At 42.7% G+C, this 18,273-nt stretch overlaps 2 protein-coding genes across 4 annotated transcripts in view; both read left to right on the plus strand.

Annotated features, from left to right (window-relative positions):
* Positions 1-14,405, plus strand: part of Rbbp5 (RB binding protein 5, histone lysine methyltransferase complex subunit) — a 29,788-nt gene extending 15,383 nt beyond the window's left edge. The window contains exons 6-14 of one of the 3 annotated variants that reach the window (XM_021167338.1): positions 1,143-1,252; positions 2,208-2,327; positions 2,414-2,567; positions 2,660-2,731; positions 3,248-3,365; positions 4,584-4,653; positions 5,177-5,406; positions 6,399-6,590; positions 12,489-13,626. In XM_021167338.1, the coding sequence (XP_021022997.1) occupies positions 1,143-1,252; positions 2,208-2,327; positions 2,414-2,567; positions 2,660-2,731; positions 3,248-3,365; positions 4,584-4,653; positions 5,177-5,406; positions 6,399-6,590; positions 12,489-12,517 (1,095 nt within the window). In that variant the 3' untranslated portion in view covers positions 12,518-13,626. Of the gene's footprint in view, positions 1-1,142; positions 1,253-2,207; positions 2,328-2,413; positions 2,568-2,659; positions 2,732-3,247; positions 3,366-4,583; positions 4,654-5,176; positions 5,407-6,398; positions 6,591-12,488 lie in introns of all 3 variants that reach the window. The other 2 variants (XM_021167346.2, XM_029477835.1) reach the window with 2 other exon arrangements.
* Positions 14,406-14,501: 96 nt separating this feature from the next.
* On the plus strand, positions 14,502-17,412 carry Tmem81 (transmembrane protein 81). Its single transcript, XM_029477839.1, has one exon. The coding sequence runs from the start codon at positions 16,217-16,219 to the stop codon at positions 16,994-16,996; it is 780 nt and encodes a 259-aa protein (XP_029333699.1). The 5' UTR covers positions 14,502-16,216; the 3' UTR covers positions 16,997-17,412.
* The last annotated feature ends 861 nt before the right edge of the window (positions 17,413-18,273 follow it).

Consider the following 18,273-nt stretch of genomic DNA (forward strand, 5'->3'; position numbering starts at 1 on the left):
TTCTCTGTGTAGCCCTGGCTGTCCTGGCACTCACTTTGTAGACTAGGCTGGCCTCGAACTCAGAAATCCACCTGCCTCTGCCTCCCAAGTGCTGGGTTTAAAGGCGTGCGCCACCACGCCCTGCGAGACTATTTCAAAGTTACTATCTGGAACACACTGATGAGGATAGCTTCATATCTAGTTCTATAAAACCCAGTACAGCCGGGGAGAGGTAGTGTGCACCTTTAATCCCAGAACTCTGGATGCAGAGGCAGGCAGGCATGTCTCTGTGAGTTCTAGGCCAGCCTGGTCTACAGAGTGAGTTCCAGGGCAGCCAGGGCTACACAGAGAAACCCTGTCTTAAAAGCAAAACCAAAAACCAACCAAACAAACAAAACAGAATAAATGTACATATACGTGCACATGCACACAGGGGAGGGGAGGGGAGAAACATGGTCTAATTCAAGCCATTTTAACCTATATATAGTACTGAGACTGTCATCTTTTTTCCCTTCAACTTGCCCTTTAAGATGTTTGGAAGTGTAGACTTTGGGGGTGGGGGAGGGCAGTACATTGTAGGTGTTTCTTCTGGTAGCAGTTTTACATAAAGAAACTACCCACAAATTATCCTTGTAATAAACATTTTAAAATGTTAAGCTCAGCGATACTCATGCATTCTAGCCTCACCACTATCCTCTGTAGACCTCTTATCTTGCAAATTGAACTGCTATCAGGGAGTCTGTCTCCAGGCCTGACAGAGTCATTCTGTGTCCTATTCTTGAATTTGACCACTGTAAGCACTTTATGGAAATGGGATAATACTGTAATTCCCCATATGCAACTGGCATATCTCATACCGCACGGTGTCCTCAGGGTGACTGTTGTACTGTGTGTCAGAGTTCAGTCATATCATATTCGTGTGCCACAGTTGTTCTATGTGTCAGTCACTAGTTTGTTTCCACTTGTTACAATGAATAATGTCGAACATGTTCATAGAGTAGATAGCCAAGACTCTGTAGTTAATTGAAAGAAATAAAAGATAGTATTAATTAATAAGGTTGACTATATAGAAATAGAGATATTTGAATTGTTACTAGGTCTCTTCACAGTTAAAAACAAGTCATCAGAATATTTACTTTTTATTTTTGTTCTGTGAACTTTAGATCTTGGTCCTAAAAACAGACTCTCAGGATCTTGTTGCTTCCTTCAGAGTAACAACTGGGACAAGCAATACTACTGCCATTAAGTCAATTGAGTTTGCCCGGAAGGGGAGGTGAGTGAGGCCTTGTCTTCTCTGTGGGCATGGAACTTTTGTAACAGAATCTCACTACATAGCTCAGGCTAGCCTAAGTCTTGTGGTTCTTACCTCAGCTCCCTGAGTGCAGAGATAATGGCACTGAGATGTCAGTGCGGCCTTAGGGTTGCTTTAGGGTTGGTTTTTTGGTTTTGGGGGGTTTTTTTTTTGTTTGTTTGTTTTTGTAAGTGAATGAAATGCAAATAATAATTATTTATCTATTTTAATTTAATAGCTATTATTTTCATAATAATTATTATTGCAGTGTATGTAATTTATAAATGTTATTAATGCTGTTAGAATTGCTTACTGTCTGGTTTTTAGGTTCATAAAATGTCCCTCACTGACCAGTGGTCACTTTTTGTTGTTGGAAGTTTACCAGGCAGTTCCTTTACAGAAAGATGCTTAAGTATCATTGCTTAGAATCAAAGTGCCTAGTGCATAGACCTGAGTAAAGATTTTAAATATTTCACTTATTTTTAGCTGTGCTAGAGACAAAACCCCAGGGCCTCCCTCATGCTAAACAAGTGCTCTAAAACTGGGGTGCACCCTCAGTCCCAAATAAATAAAATCATCATTTTAAAAAAGACACATTTAGCTTATTGGTTCATAAATAGTCATATTGTGTTTGAAACAGACCAGATAAATGAAGTATTTAATTATTGAATATTGCATAGGATGTGGATTGAGCAGGCTGGTTCAGAGGTCTTAGATCTTAGTTCAGTCCAGAAAGTGTTAACGTGAGGTTTGAGGATACTCGGGATAAAGCACTTGTATTTTTACTTCATTGGTTTGGAGTGACAAGAAGAGATACGTGGCCACTGAATCTTGAACACTCTTAGTTTCTCTCATTTAACTGGTCTAAGAAGTAGCAGTAGGCAGTGTTAACAGGGACAGGTTTCTGACTTGGCTGAAACCCCTCTCCTTTCTATAGTTGCTTCCTGATTAACACAGCAGATCGAATAATAAGAGTCTATGACGGCAGAGAGATTTTAACGTGTGGAAGGGATGGAGAGCCGGAGCCTATGCAGAAGCTGCAGGACTTGGTGAATAGGTAGGTGTTGCTGTCAAAAGAGCATTTGCCCGACCTTCCCTGGGCTTCTGTTCCAGTTTCTCCTGGGGATGTTCTTTGTCTTTTAGGACTCCATGGAAAAAATGTTGTTTCTCTGGGGATGGGGAGTACATAGTGGCAGGCTCTGCGAGGCAGCATGCGCTGTATATCTGGGAAAAGAGCATTGGCAACCTGGTGAAGATCTTACACGGGACCAGAGGGGAACTCCTGCTGGACGTGGCTGTGAGTAGAGCAGGACATTGCTTTCGTGGCACACTCTAGAATGGCTTGCATCTGTTCTGACAAACAATTCTCTCTCTCAAATTACAATGTAGTGGCATCCAGTCCGACCGATCATAGCTTCTATTTCTAGTGGAGTGGTGTCCATTTGGGCCCAAAATCAAGTAGTAAGTATTTTTTTTGTTGTTGATTTACTTTGAAACTAGGTATTTCTTTTATCAAAAAGCCGCCATTCAGAGTAAGCTAAATACTACTTTAGTTACTTTGTTTTGCAACTGATCCTTGTAGCCTAATTCAGTTCATTATATTTAGTGCAGCTTCACAGGGGTGTCCTTAGTTCAGAGCTGGTTTCCAGCTTTGTTTCCATGTGTGTACACTTTCTACAACTTTTTAAACATATCTTTTGCTTTCTCACTTGAACACTTTTAAACTACCTTTGTGAAGTATATTTTGAAAAGATTAAAGGAAGCTGTGATTTAGGAAAGAAATGCAGTTAATAAACTTGAAGTGTTTATATAGAAAATACATCAGGATGGCAACCAAACCCTTTAGATACCTAAGATTTTATTCTCTTATCCCAGGCTTAATCTTAGAATGCTTAGTCTGTTTCATGCTGAAGATAAGTTGTCAGAACTTACATTGTTACTGATTTTTCGTTCAGTGACTCGTCTGTTTTGTCATAGGAAAATTGGAGTGCATTTGCACCAGACTTCAAAGAGTTGGATGAAAATGTAGAATATGAGGAAAGAGAATCAGAATTTGATATTGAGGATGAAGATAAGAGTGAGCCTGAGCAAACAGGTGATGCCTCTCAATAACAGATAGTATTCCGAAGGGAAGGACTGTCTTACTTAATGCTCCTTGAATTAGTGAATGCATTTATTTACTTGGTGTTGTAACTGTGCTCAAAGCTTCATCTGCCACGTTCCCCTCACATGTACATAGTTTTCACAGTGCTTGAAGAGTCTTACTGTGTGTGCTACTTAGGCTCACATGGGCATTGCCTGGTCTAGCAGCCTCTGACAGTTCACCTGTATTTCCTGGTGAGTCACAGGTGGTTAAATGAGAGTGTACGTACCCCACACTCGAAGCACAGAAATGTGCTCAGGCTCAGTTGATGGTGTATCTTCTGTTACATCTTCATCAGTAGTAAAAAGGTCAAGATCATGGGCTCTGATACCAGGCAGCTTTTGACAAAATACTTATACTTGAATGCCTCATCTCTAAGGTGGATAATGGTAACACCATGTCTTTGCATTGTAGGGGGATAAATGGAATAATTCTTGTAAAGCACTTAATGTATGCTCAGCCTATATGAAGAAACCCCTAAGTCTTTTTTATTATGATCATAATCACTATTATTATTAATGTCATCTTCTTAATTTTTGAATAGGAACTCCTTGAAAATAAAGATCTGACCTTTCTTATTGCTGTTTGAAAACAGAGTCTCCTTCTTAGCACAGCCTAACCTCAAACTCCTAACCTTTGTGCACCAGCCTCCCAGTGCTGAGATTACATGTGTGCGTCACCACTCCCTCGAGATTTGATTTATCGTCCTGGGTTTAAACACAGAACTTTGAACATAGTAGGTTTGCGTGCATGCATGCATACATGCACTTTGTGTGTGTGTGTGTGTGTGTGTGTGTGTGTGTGTGTGTGTGAATGTTTACTATGCCAGGTGGCACTGTAATTAAGGGACAGATCTTTGAAAGCTGGGCCACTTCATAGTGCTAAGAATTAGGGAATCAGATTAAAGAAAAGGGACTTGAATCTCTCCAACTTGAAACCTGCTCTTCATACTGTGTTATGTTGAAGTGGTCTGTCTGTTTCCTGGGAGACTATGAGACTTACTGAAGAGCTGTTCCCAACTTCTTGGTTGTCACTGTTTCCAGTGTTAGAATCTAGTGAGGACTCAGCCCCTGCTGTTAAGTGATTGAATGAAATGAACTGCTGGGTTATTCTTAGGTAAAAAGCAGTTTTGCATTTCTTTTCAAACCTCTCCAATATTCTTTCCTTCAGGGGCTGATGCTGCTGAAGATGAGGAAGTAGATGTCACCAGCGTGGATCCCATTGCTGCCTTCTGTAGCAGGTGAGCAACTTGAAAGGCTGAGTGTCGCTCCTGTGTCTTATGCACTGCCCGGTTTCCCCAGCTTTCCCTTCACTCCCAACTGCACACTTGTAGAATAGAGAACAGTTCTTTACTGAACAAAATGTAATACAGAGTTTATGTAACTGAAGTAAAACCAAGCATGGTGGATCCTACCTTAATCCTAGCACTCGGGAAGCAGAAGTAGGTGGATCTCTTTAATTTGAGGCCAGCCCTGGTTGATGGAGTGATTTCCAGGACAGCCAGGGCTATGCAGAGAGACCCTGTCTCAGGGTCTGAAACAAACAACAAAAACAAACAGTAGTAATGAAGTTAGTCTACTTATGGTTGTCAGCTTACTATTCTCTTGCCTGGTTTCTTTCCTTCATTTCAGCTTTGTTAAAGTCTAGAGCTGTAACTGTTTTATGTACTAAATATAGGCACTAGAGGAAAGGCTGAAGGGCTTGTGGTTTAAGCAACTATCTCCTCTTTTTTCCAATCCCTTGTCTGATCCTGTTCCAAATAGTGATGAAGAGCTGGAAGATTCAAAGGCTCTATTGTATTTACCCATTGCCCCTGAGGTAGAAGACCCTGAAGAAAACCCGTATGGCCCTCCACCGGATGCAGTCCCAAGCTCCTTGATGGATGAAGGGGCTAGTTCAGAGAAGAAGAGGCAGTCTTCAGCAGATGGGTCACAGCCACCAAAGAAGAAACCTAAAACCACCAATATAGAGCTCCAAGGAGTGCCGAATGATGGTGAGAGCCACCTCTTTATTCCCAGTGTCTGTGGGTTCATTGCCTTATTCTCCTGGGCACAGGAATTTCCTACTTGAGCCATTTTTACTTTGGAAGGAGTTTCCCATGAGTCTTTTTCTACATTGCTTTACAGTTCTGTGCTGATTGAGTTAGTGTTCACTTTTAAAATGGGGATGTTTTGCCCTCCACTGTGTTGCCTAAGAGTACACACTGTCTCCTGACACATGTCTCAGGAATTGTTTCCTGAACTGTTCATCCACCCCCCTCACCCCCCCCCCCCCCCCGAGTAAAGTGCCAGTCAGAGCTGCATGATCATTTTTCCTTCTTGCTTTTACAGTGGGATTGGGAGCTTTTATTACACATGTTTAAATGATTTGATAATGGTTGGGTAGTACTACCACTAGGCATCATCCATTCTTTTTTCTTATAGATAACAGGAGATCAATTAATTATACAACTGTACAGTCTCTGATGTGTATATTTTATTCCAGGCACCACTGTGTAGTTTCTATATGATTGCTCATGTTTTAATCTGCCCTGCAAATTAGTTTATTATTATTATTATTATTGCTTTGCAAAGGAGAAAAGTTGGACTGAAGTTGCATAACTTGTCCAAGGTGTCACAGAAAGTGGTAGACTCAGGCCTCTTGCCCTGGTCCTTGCCTTGTTTTCTGGTCCTATACGCATATGCTATGTGCTTGTGTCCCACACACTCCTGTTCAGGCTTGGATCAACTCAGATGAGTGGATATTTTAATTGTTTTTAATTTGGAGTTGTTGTGGTTTGGTATAAACCATATAGACTGTGTATGCCTTTGGTCTGGCAAGTATCAATTTAGTAGATAATCTTTTGTAGTTTTAAAAATAATCAATTTTTTTTCATAGAGTAGTGATGTGGGACACAAAAGCAAAGCTCTGAGCACTCAAAGGTCTGATTGGGATGAGGACCCGGGTGGTATGCACTGTCTTTCATGGCTCTCTGTCTCTCTGCAGAAGTCCATCCACTACTGGGTGTGAAGGGGGATGGCAAATCCAAGAAGAAGCAAGCAGGCCGGCCTAAAGGATCAAAAGGTAAAGAGAAAGATTCTCCATTTAAACCGAAACTCTACAAAGGGGACAGAGGTTTACCTCTGGAAGGATCAACGAAGGGTAAAGTGCAGGCGGAGCTCAGCCAGTCCTTGGCAGGTAAGGACACATTGGGAGCACCATCTGGCTTGCTTTGTGGCCTTGCTTTGTACAGCTCCTGACTTCCTTTAACTGCAGTGGGATTTTCCCTCCCTGTCTTCCTTCCTTCTCCCCAGCATCAAGAAATCTCTGGAGTTCAAGCTGCTAAGGGCAAGCTAAACCAAAATTGACTTAATTCATTGGTTTTTAACTCTTAAGTCCATAAGTAGATTTAAAGAGTCCCAGATACAAAGTGTTATGTGAGTGTTTTTATGGGTAAGAACGCCTACTTCCCATTAGATTCCTATAGGAAAATCTATGACTCAGAAAGCTATGAGCCTCCAATTAATATATTTTGTCTGTACCTGCCCTTGGTGTTTTGTTTTTACATTTTTATTTGTAGATTTTTCTTTAGTTTGTTTTTTATTTTTGCCCCAAGACAAGTAGCCAGAAATACAAGCAGGCTTGATATAGCACCTGACTATTAAACTTCAGCATCTGCATACTGTTGAGATTCTCCAAGAAGTAGGATTCTTGCTTATCAGTCTAAACAGAGGAGGAAGTTTGTTATCAGTGCCATAATATTAAAGAAGAAAAAAGGCTTTGAAGTTTCTTCCAATATTTGACAATAGGAGGAAATTGCCAAAAAGACACAATGTAGCTTTTTAACTTGTAAGTGTCCTTTAGGTTGTGAGTCTTAGCCTTTAACATCTGAGCCCTTTCAGCCCCTAGTATAACGAGAAACATGATTGAGGGAGTTTTATCAAGGAATGGAAATACCTGTGAACCATTTAACTCAGATTTGTTTAAAAAAAAAAAAATCAAGTTAGAGCTCATCTCCACTAAATGTCCTTGGGACGCCAGATAGAGACACACACACACACACACACACACACACACACACACACACACACACACACACACAGAGAGAGAGAGAGAGAGAGAAGTGCTTTGTTAATATAATATTCTTTTTTTGTGCCTAATTGACTCAGGTTAGATGAAATGTCACTGGTTATATTTAGTTTTTTCCAGCCACTTTAAAATTTAAGTGTGTTAAAAGTGCTTTTGAGCTGGCGAGATGGCTCAGCAGGTAAGAGCACTGACTGCTCTTCCAAAGGTCCTGAGTTCAAATCCCAGCAATCACATGGTGGTTCACAACCATCCGCAATGAGATCTGACGCCCTCTTCTGGTGTGTCTGAAGACAGCTACAGTGTATTTACATATAATAAATAAATAAATCTTAAAAAAAAAAAAAGTGCTTTTGATAAATACTAGAATACAAAGCAGAATTCCTTGTTCAGTTTTTACCTTTACAAGTTAATTGTTGCCTATAAATAGGAATTATTTTCTACAGAGAAATTGAAGAAGAGTCAGTCATTAGACCCCCAAGTTTAGTATATCTAGACTTGAAGTTTTCATACTGCAACACTGCACCACCAGGTCTGATAGATAGGTCTGCACAGTGAGTGTGGCTGCTATGGTTTCCACCCCCATGCTGAGTCCTGAGGTTGTGTGTGTGGGTCATGAAAGAGTCAGCAGAGAGCACAGGTCAGTAATTGACTACAGAGGTACAGGTACTTGATTGCTTACAAAGATGGTTTTCTATAGCCCATGTGCGTAAGCCGTGTGCATAAGATTAAGAGGAAGTCCAGTGTGAAGCACAAAAAGCCCAGTTGCCTTTAGCATGATTTAAAATGTGGCCAGATGTATAAAATTAATCAGACCACTTGAGGACAGAGTCTTCATGCTTCTGCTGTTTTTAAACCAAAGAAAGGGACTCACCATGTCACAGACCAGACTGACTTCGAACTTGTCTCCAGAGTGCTGAAGTTAAAGGTGTGTGCAAGCATGCCTGACTTTTTTCCCCTCTAATTCTTTTAAGGACTCAGGGAATCTGTGATACAGCTCCATGGAGCAGCATTTGCCTAACCTTGGGTTTGAGCTGCATCACCAGGATAAAAAGTAGTTAAAATTAATCTTGTGCTTTTCAATAGGATATACATATACACATATATATACATATACATACATATGTATATATATATATGTGTGTGTATGAATATATATATATTAAATGATAAACAGCTACAGAATTGTAAAATTCTCTTTCTCAATTATAGAATGACTTAAAATTTTAATTTTAGTTGATATGTTCACTAGTAGCCACAGAAACTACATGTCTAAATGAGAACCAAGATCAGAATGTTGGGAAATCTCTTCAGTCCTGGAGAATGAGCTTATTGGCCTTCAAATCTGAATCTGTGCATTAGTGTTGTTGTCTGAGTGCAAAAGAGAGTTTGCAGTAAAATTCTGCACTCTGTGAGGTGCCTACTGGGTATTCATGCAGGCCAGCATTTCAGCTTTTCTCCTAAGAGTAGGAGTATCTCCTTGGGTCTTTGTGAAGATGACACATTCATTGTCACCTAGTTTAGCGTCCGGGTTGCAGGAAGTACTGAGGCATTAAAGGCAGTACTGTGTCTTTAGGAGCAGGATAGTTCATGCAGGCTTATCCTACTTACTTCTGAAGCACTGAAGTGGGTGAGCCTTAAGAAGAGGCAACTATTTAACAAACAGCTCTGTCCTTAAGAAGGACTTGAGAACTTGCCCCTGCTAGGGTGAGAGGATGGATACCGTTTATAAGGGGCAAAGCAGCTCCTCCCAACTGCATGCTATGTGTGCCTCTCCATGCAACTCTGTGCCCTTCCTGTGGTGTTCTTCTCCGGCCTTGGTTCATTGATCTTTTCCTGATGGAAATCTCCAGAATAGACTAAATACCACAGTGCTAAGGAGCAGAACCTTTGGCCAGACCTCAGCAGGGAGCTTGAGGCATGGTTCCAGGACCTTCAGAGGGTTGTCTGTGGATTTACTGACAGGTCACTACAGTTGGGAACTTAGTGAGGCTGCAAATTTGTTTGTGAGTCCCACATAATTCTAGAACTAGCGCTTTCAGAGTAAGCTGTCATATCTTCTGTGTGGGGTTCTTTGGTTGAGGCAAGGGCATGCTTCTTCATTCAATAGCGTGCTAGTTTTGGAGGTTTTTGAACAAACCTAGAGCTGCTGCTGTGCTTGTGGCCCAGAGACCGCAAGGAATCAGCTAAGGAAGCTGATTTTTTACAAATAACTCATGTTATTTGATACTTCAGATATTTCTCAATAGCAGTTGTTTCCCACCAGATATTAAAAAATAAAACTCATCCAGAATGCTAATTTGAAAATTAGCCCACAGTTTCAGGGTGTAGGTCAGTGTTAGTGAACGGGCCTAGCATGTGCAAGGCTGTAGGTTCTACTCTCTCAGCACTGCAGAAACAGAACAGTCTGCTCTGAGGATTGTGTTTAAGGTTCATTTCTGTGGACTCCCCCTTTTTTGGGGATATGGGGTAGAGAGCAGTTTGGGCAGGGTTTCTCTGTGTAGCTCTGACTGTCCTGGAACTCACTCTATAGACCAGGCTAGCATCAAACTCACAGAGATCCACCTGCCTCTGCCTCCAGAGTGCTGGGATCAAAGGTGTGGACTCCCTTTGACTGGATAATTTTTGCATTAGTGTCAAAATTTTGAAGGCAGAATTATAGGGGTAAGCTGAGTTATGCTCCAGCCAGGTAAATGATAGCTGTTTATTAATATGTGCAAGTGGCCAATCACTACAGAATCCATTTTGTAAGCCTTAATGACTAACAAAAAACTGCCTTTATCTGTTACATGTTACAGCAGATTAAGGATTAAGGGGAAATTGGAAGGCAAATAGACCACTGTCAATCTGGAGTCTGGGGCCACTGAAATACTTTGATATCACATAGCTCATTAGTGTTGATTGTATAGGAGGGCCAGCACTCATGAGGATACCTCTCGAGGAGGTAACACTCCAGGGACAGGCTTGCTGACACTGTCTGATCTCTGTTTCTGTTACCTTAACTCCATATCTGAGCTTGAGGTGACAACACAAGCTCTGTTTTCCTTGTTACCCAAGACTTCCGGTTCCTCATCAGTGCAATGCCACAGAGGACTGGTTTGTTACAAATATAATCTTACCCTGCCCCCGCCCCATGAGAGACATAGTGGTTTGATACATGCCTGGATCTGTTGAAGGTATCAAAGGCCAAAGTGGACAGAAGAGCTGCTACTTAGAGAAGTGGACACCTGCAGCTTGCCCTACTTTGGAGCAACTATGCACTCCCTTCTGGAACTAGACCCGTCTAATCACTTGCCACTTCTGGAACTAGACCCATCTAATCACTTGCCACTTCTGGAACTAGACCCGTCTAATCACTTGCCACAACCCTGATTAGAAATGCCCATAATGAGTTCACTGCTCATTTGTCCTTCCTTTTCTCTTTCTTAGAAATAATTAGTCACTCAAAGACTAACTTATGGATGCTACCAAGACTTGATACCTAGCTGGATGTTCTGTCTCATTCTGTATGATCCTCCTGGCTGACCAGTGAAGGATTGGAAAGCATGGCCAAATGTTCTCTTTGGCCATCCTGAATTAGGCTCTATTGAAATAGATCAAAAATAGTTGTGAATATCAGGCTGAATTTTTCTTAATATTATACTGCTGGAGATTTCCTGTATGGTGCAACTAAAAATGTTTCTATGAGCCTTTCTATGTTTCTATGATGCTGCAGGCCTTTGTAGAGCTGTTTTCTTATGTATTTCCTTGCTAATAGTATTGCTTGCTCTGACTTTAGTTTGCCGCCTAATGCCTCTGTGTAAATATGTACGATGTCTTTCTTAAGAGTGGGAATGATATAGAAACGTGAACTATTTTGGACAGTATAAGGTGCTCATTACTTATCTGGAGTGCCAATTATTAAAGGTGTCAACTTGTAATCAAACCACTTTTTTCCATCATAATCAATGGTTAGATTGGCAGTTCTGTGTTAATTTGTAACCTGAAAACTCAGTTGGTCAGGGTACCTACGGGAGCAGTCAGTAAAAGAGGTAAATGAACTGAGTCATCTAGACTGTATTCTGTTATCTTAAGATTTAAATCAACTCAGGAGATTTCTTTGTGTTTTATATTGAAGGAGATTTGAAAAACAAGTACCAAATGCAAAGGTATCTTTTGAAATTATGAAGTTTAACTTTTAACAATATAGCATTTAGTAGAAAGCTTGTATCTTGTCTTAATTTCAGTCTATCCTCAGCAAATGTGACTGTTTTTAATTATCAGTTTTCATTTATAGATTAGAACTTCGTTTTAAAAGTAACATTGGGGGGGGGTAACCTTCACATAACTTTATAAATGAGCACCTTTCTTTTATTACTTAAGCAGCTAATTGTTGCCATTCTCCCCCTCTAGGCATTGTGTTACCCCCATTTAGGTTGTAGCCAGGAGGCTTTTCTTCACCTTGTTCTCTGTTTATACTTCCTAGTTCATATTTCACAGCAGCCCATTTACAGATGCCCCTCAGAAGTTGAACAGCTTCTATGGAGTCATCAGGGAAGTGGCTGTTTGTTCTTTCTCCTCAGGATTTTATTCACCAAACAAACATAGTAGTAGCCCTCGTCAACATCACACCTTTTCTAGGGCGCCAAGCTAATAAGAAAGAGTATGTCACTTAAGGAACAGTGGGGCTTGAACAGGGCATCTTGTTCCCTGTTAATCATAGTGACTGATTAGTCTAACATATGGAAGACTAAAAGGGTCGGTACCCTTACTTTGTCTGTTGGGATCACCAGAGAGCCTAGTTATCGGCTTAGCAATTGTGTAGAAGCTCATCCGTTGACTCTCCCTTGGAACACACTGGGACAACGCTGATACAGTACTGAGTAGGGATTTGGAGCAGGATGGGCGGTTGCTTCAGCGAAGAGTGACTGGGAGTTGGGTTGTGTGTTTTTCTTCAAAGACAGACATCCTTAGCCTATGTGTGCCTGCCTGAAATACTAAAGGAAATCTTTTGGTGTCTAATCTCTTTAGCAGGAGGAGCAATCTCAGAACTGCTGTGAAGACCGTGGAACCCTTGGTTCTTCTCACTTTGTCATCAGGTAGCCTTTGGACAGCATGGCCAATCATCTGAGATTGGCTTTAGTTGAAAACAAAGGCCTCTGCCTCCCACCCAGGAGGTGAAGGGGTGGATTTTGTGTTTGAATGAGGAAGTGAATTATGGAAGAAGAGCACACATGCGGCCCTGCCTTCCTTTCAAGCAGAAGTCCAACCAGGCTCTCAGGGACACGGATGCGAGAAGACGGCAGGAGGCGTGACCCACTTCAGCTTCACACCAGGTTGTGTTGCTGGTGAAGAATGCCCGTGTTTTGTTCACCTAACTGTTGAAGTCCCATCTTTGGACGTGTCATTTCCCATCTCCTGTTTGCCTTCCGTCCTCCATGCATGTCCTCGAGTGACTTGTTCTTTTCTGAAAATTTGCTACCAGCACCTAGGAAAACTGATGCATCTTCTGTTTCTTTCATTCATAACTTTCCCCTCCCAGATGCTTCCTGTAGCTCCATATTGTGTATAAAGGTTGGGCAGAGAAGCAAGTGCTCGAAAGATTTCCAACTGGCAGGAAAGGAAGGAAGAACGAAGGCCCCTATCACGCTGTCTTACCTTGCCCTTTGCTCAGGAGACTGGGCTCTAGAGAATCAGGGGTTCCCTTGCATTGCATGTTTTCCAGTATTAGATCTGTTTGAATAATCATGGCTTTTGGATATGATTAGTAGTTTTATCCATCTCCAGCTAAGAATCATCAGTAGTTTGTGTATCACTTTACCTGTGTTGACTTCCAGAGTTAGAAACAAAGCAAGGTGTGTTTCTCCACGAGGTTCTTTTTTATGGGTGTGGGACACTATGCAAGGACTGACATGAGACCCCCCCCCCTCCCAAAATCAAAGCAACAGCAGCCCACTTCAAATCAAAGATGAGGTTCGTTCCTTAAATCCTTGCCTGTGGAGAACCTGTCCCCAGCAGCCATAGTTTGTCCTTTCCTGGAGCCACGCCCCTTTACTGTCTTCACTCACTTCCTTTCTGTGAAAGGTTGCTTAGCTCTTACCCTTCTCTTTCTCACCTTGGCTCTCTCTGCATTTGCTGTTCTTTTAATAAAAATAGCAAATTGAATGGATTTGTACAATAAGTGTTTGAAATTTTCTGAAAATCCAAAGTCAGGAAGCCAAGCGAGGTTAACCAAGAAGGGTTAGTGACGCCTCTGGCAATAGCTTTGGCTTGCCCTGGGCCATACTCTGTCAGCACTGAAAGGAGGTTTAAATACTATGCTAATTGTGAAATCTCTTATCAGTTGGTGGAGGCTCCTTCAGACAGCCAAACCCGTTGATTACATTGTACTGTGGGATAGAGGTGACAGGGACACGCAGGAAGTTTCTAGTACTGTTGCTCCTGTGCTGCTTTCTCAAGTGTGAGTGAGACTAATGGTTGTGATTGGTAAGTGGCTCATGGGATGTTTTTATTTGTAGACATTACCTCCATGTCATGTCTCTGTACAGTACACTGCAGTGGTGTGCAAGCTGATACAGGGGTTTCTGCCTTCCCTGTGTGAAGTGGCTTGATTTCCCTCCATCTGGATGCTAATGCTGTGTCCATTTCCATTAACGAGCTACTGAGTAAATCAGCTCAAACCCTGCCAGATTGTCTCTGGCAGCAGTTCCTAATAATTATTTATGCTTTTGGAATCTTTTTGTTGGCTTCTAGAACCTTCCATCCACTCTCAGCTTGGGTTTTTGATTTGTGTAATATATGTATATTCTTTTTCCTTGCTGTCATCCTCCCTGCCTCTCCGTTTTGTTTCTTACAATGTTCTGTAGTTTTGTACAAGATGAGACTTAGCCTTGGGTACTTCTTGCTAAAGCTTTAATGCTTTGTAAATAAAATTGGATGTTTATTAAACCACAAGTATACATGCTTGTTTGTAACCACTGCCTGCTTCTGGAATTCAGCAGCCATCTTTGTGTTTGTACAGTAGAAAATATGTGTGGATTTTAGATCTTTCTCTGTGGTCATTTGGATCTGGAAAGGTCAGGCAGTTTGGAGTCCTTCCGTTGTCCAAACTAGAAATAAATGATTTGAGCCAAAAGCTGATGTTAATGAAAATAGTCACATAGGGATTTCTTATAAGCTTTGAAGAGGCCACAGTGGTAGGCATTCAGGGAGGTTACAGTAGTGCACCTAGAGGTTCTAGCCTTCCAAGGATCTTTGTTAGTCTAAATGTAATTAATATTCTTCCTTGTTAATCCTGTTCTCTGATGAAGTAATTTTAACATCAATACAGAATAGTCATCATCTCATAAAGAATAAGATATCTCAGAGGCTCAAGTAGTATGGTTTCAAAGGTTACCAAATCTGTCTGCTTGCTACTCTGTTCTGCCACTAAGAACCCATCTTTAGCATCATAGCTGTTTCATAGCAACCTTCATTGATGCGAACAATGAGCTCCTCTGTGCCTCGGGGGTAAATAGAGCCGACCAGAGTCAGGCAGCACCAGTCTGCCTCACACTAGGCAGGTCCTGATTCACTTATAACAGGACGAGCTGCCTAGTTCTTGTGCTCAAAGGAGCACTCACTTGCTCCTTTGGAAGGGTGTGTTGGACTAAGTCTCTAACCTGGGCTGGTCTCACACGTGTGTATAGCTGAAGCTGACATGGAACTTGTGATCTTCGTGAGTGCTGGGAGAAGGGCTGTGCAAACTCCCAGTTTGTGTGGTGGTAGGGATCAAATCCGAGCTTCATGCAGGTGCAGAAAGCGTGCTGCCACACTCCACTAAAGCTTTTTCTTTTCAGGAGACAGGTCTTAGAGTTAGCCCGTTTAGCCCAGGCTAGCCTTGAATTTGCCAGCAGTCCTGCCTCTTTCAGGCTGCTGTCACCATACCTTGCTTTCCATTTCTTTGAAAGTCTGTACAGTGAAGGTAGTTAAAACTGTGAATGGGGCTTTCAGGTGCAGTGTTCAAAGGGACCTACCTGAAATGGACAAGAGGGAGTCACGTGACTCCAGTCCAGAGTTGTCTGGTTTTTTTTTCAAGACGGTTTCTTGGTGTAACAGCGCTGGTTGTCCTGGAACTCGATCTGTGGACCAGGCTGGCCTTGAATTCACAGAGATCCACCTGCCTCTGTCTCCTGAGTTCTGGGATCAAAGGTATGCGCCACCAGGCCCAGCCAAAGTTATCTTTCTAATAGAGGTAGTTTAGGAATATTCACAGTAAATTATTCAAGATATTCAAATTAACATCCTAGCCCAACCTTGCCTCACCCCTTTTGTAAGATGGGTTTTGTATTTGATCAGATTTAGTATGGGACTTTGAAACTCTCCCACAGTTTGGAAGGGAGGGAAAGAGTTAGCTTATACACCTGGGTAACATGGAAATTCACTTCAGCTTCTCAGGTCTTTTCCTTTTTTTCCTTCTAAAGCCTGTGGGTTTAAGTTCATTAGGAAGTGACAAGAATTGTGCCCTGGAAGACGCCCCTGGCAGGCTTAAGCAAGCAAGCTTAAAGAGTCAAGCGACAATACTGTAAAAAGTCTTCCTGCCTGTGGCCTTACCTAAGAATATGGACCCCGCTTCTGTGCACATCTGTGCATGCGTCTGTTTTGCTGACAGCTGTACATTATAATCTCTCAATGCTCAGGGCTAATCCAAGCTGGAGGCTCTGTTGTGGTACAATAGAACATTCATCTGGAATGCCTGCTAGTAAAATACTCACTGAGTCATGAAGACTGGGGCCATCGTTTTTATCCTTAGGAGTCTGTTATCAATAACCTACCTGCCTTTGGTGTTGATGACACTGGACATCCCTGAGGAGCTACAAAAGGCCGTGGGGAGAGTCATTGTCAATGCCACAGCATGCAGTGTAACATGTGGCCTTGGCTACAAGGAAGAGACAGAGTGCGAGGTGGGTCCCGATGGAGTGAGGAGAAACTGCACGTTCCAGCGTTTGGAGTGTGTGACCAACTGGATCTGTGGGATGCTCCATTTCACTGTCGTCCATGGGAAGACGTTTGAGCTGAACTGTCTCAGCTCTGACATCCTGGAGAAAGGGCAGGAAGCCTTCCGCTTCACCTGGAAGCTTGCCCGGGGCATCATCTCTACTAACGACGAGCTTTTCAGACCCTTCCGAGCCAATTCCCCCTTTATAGGATTTAAACCAGCCCATGAGTATAACGCTGGGACGTATCGATGTGACGTGCAGCTGCTAAAAAACTTGAAATTTGTCAAGAGGCTTTATTTTGGACTGAGGGTCCTTCCTCCAAAGTTGGTAAACCTAAATTTCCAACAGTCCCTTACTGAGGATCAGAAGTTGATAGACAAGGGCTGGGAAGTCAATCTGGACAATGGGTCTAAGCCTCACCTCCCCGTGTGGCAAAGGAAAGTGACATCAGCCTTGGGCATAGGAATTGTGACTGGAGTGGTTGGCGGCGTGTTGGTGAGCGTTGCTGTCTTCAGGGCCCTGGGAGGGACTGATGGCAGTGGGGACCGTACCCGCTTATGATGCAAGTCTTCCTCCCAGGAGGCTGGCTACCCAGGAAGCTAAGCTAGATTGTATGTGAGTATCCTGTGCCTCTGATGGTGAAGTGGCAAGAGGGGCTCTCAGCCAGAGCTGGCTAGGAGGCTGGGAAGATAAGATGTAATCTCAGTAGTTCAGGGCAGCATCCACCATTGTATTCAGGTTTCCCTGGTCCTAGATGCTCAGGAGACCCACTGCAGGCTTAGGCTCTGTCCCTAGAGAGAGTTCTGTCTTGCAAGCTTGTTTTTGTGCCACACTTCCCAGTGTGTGTGCCCCGCTCACCTCCACTCCACCTCTCTGAACAGTGTATAGACCAGAATGTACTAATCGCAGCCTTTTATGTTGGGACTTTTTTTAATTTATTTATTTATTTTTTGTTCAATAAAAATAATTCACAGGAACTTTATGGCAGCCTAAACCTTTGTTGTTTTATGTAAAGTTTCTCTCCTGTAGAAATTGGCCCATAGTTGTCCTGGCTCTCCTTTTCCTTAGGTTTTCTAGAACATGCATTGGCCAGATTGCTTTCTATGGCTCTGTGGGAAGGGTTATTAGCAGTGACGTCTGAGTCAGCAGATAGACAGCCTTAAATGTTAATAGCTTCTCTGCCCTCCCCGTCCTCCCTAGGTAGCCCCCTGAGTTCAGTATTGAATGTCCTGGCAAAACACTGGCTCCTGGTCACTGCAGTCTTCCCTGTGCTCCTCTGTTTTGCATTATCTGTTCCTGGGGTTTCTGTTCCTGGAAAGGTCAAGTGTACTGGTTTCTTACAGCCGCTGAAGTCCCCAAAGGAGGACCGCTGCCTTCATTTCTCTTGAGGAAATCCAGTCTTAAGCCCCTCAGGCGTCATTCATGGGGAGTCTGAGGTAATTGGCTTATGGAACCCATGGGGAAAAGGCTCCTGGGCACCAGCTAAAAGCAGGAGACCATTCCTCCTTCCTTCTCTGTAGCTGCAGGAGTGCCAGGATCCAGAGCCCCCACCACCACCACCATCACGCTCCTCTTCCTTAGCTGTGCCAGAATCGTCTGGATGGCTTTGAAACCTAACCATTTCTGAGCCCCAACTCAGAAATGCTAATTCAGTGCAAGTCAGAACCAAAGGATGACTAGCGTTTGCTTGTTAAAAGGTTTGGAGACCCCCCACACACACACAGATTAGTTTCTGTTGCTGTGATAAAACATGAGAAAAGCAACCTAGGAAGCTTATTTTATTGGGGTTACGGTTCTAGGGGACAGGGTCTGTGATGGCAGAGGTCGCTGGTGGCAGA

The sequence above is a fragment of the Mus caroli genome, chromosome 1 (genome assembly GCF_900094665.2).
Source record: "Mus caroli chromosome 1, CAROLI_EIJ_v1.1, whole genome shotgun sequence".
NCBI lineage: Eukaryota > Metazoa > Chordata > Mammalia > Rodentia > Muridae > Mus > Mus caroli.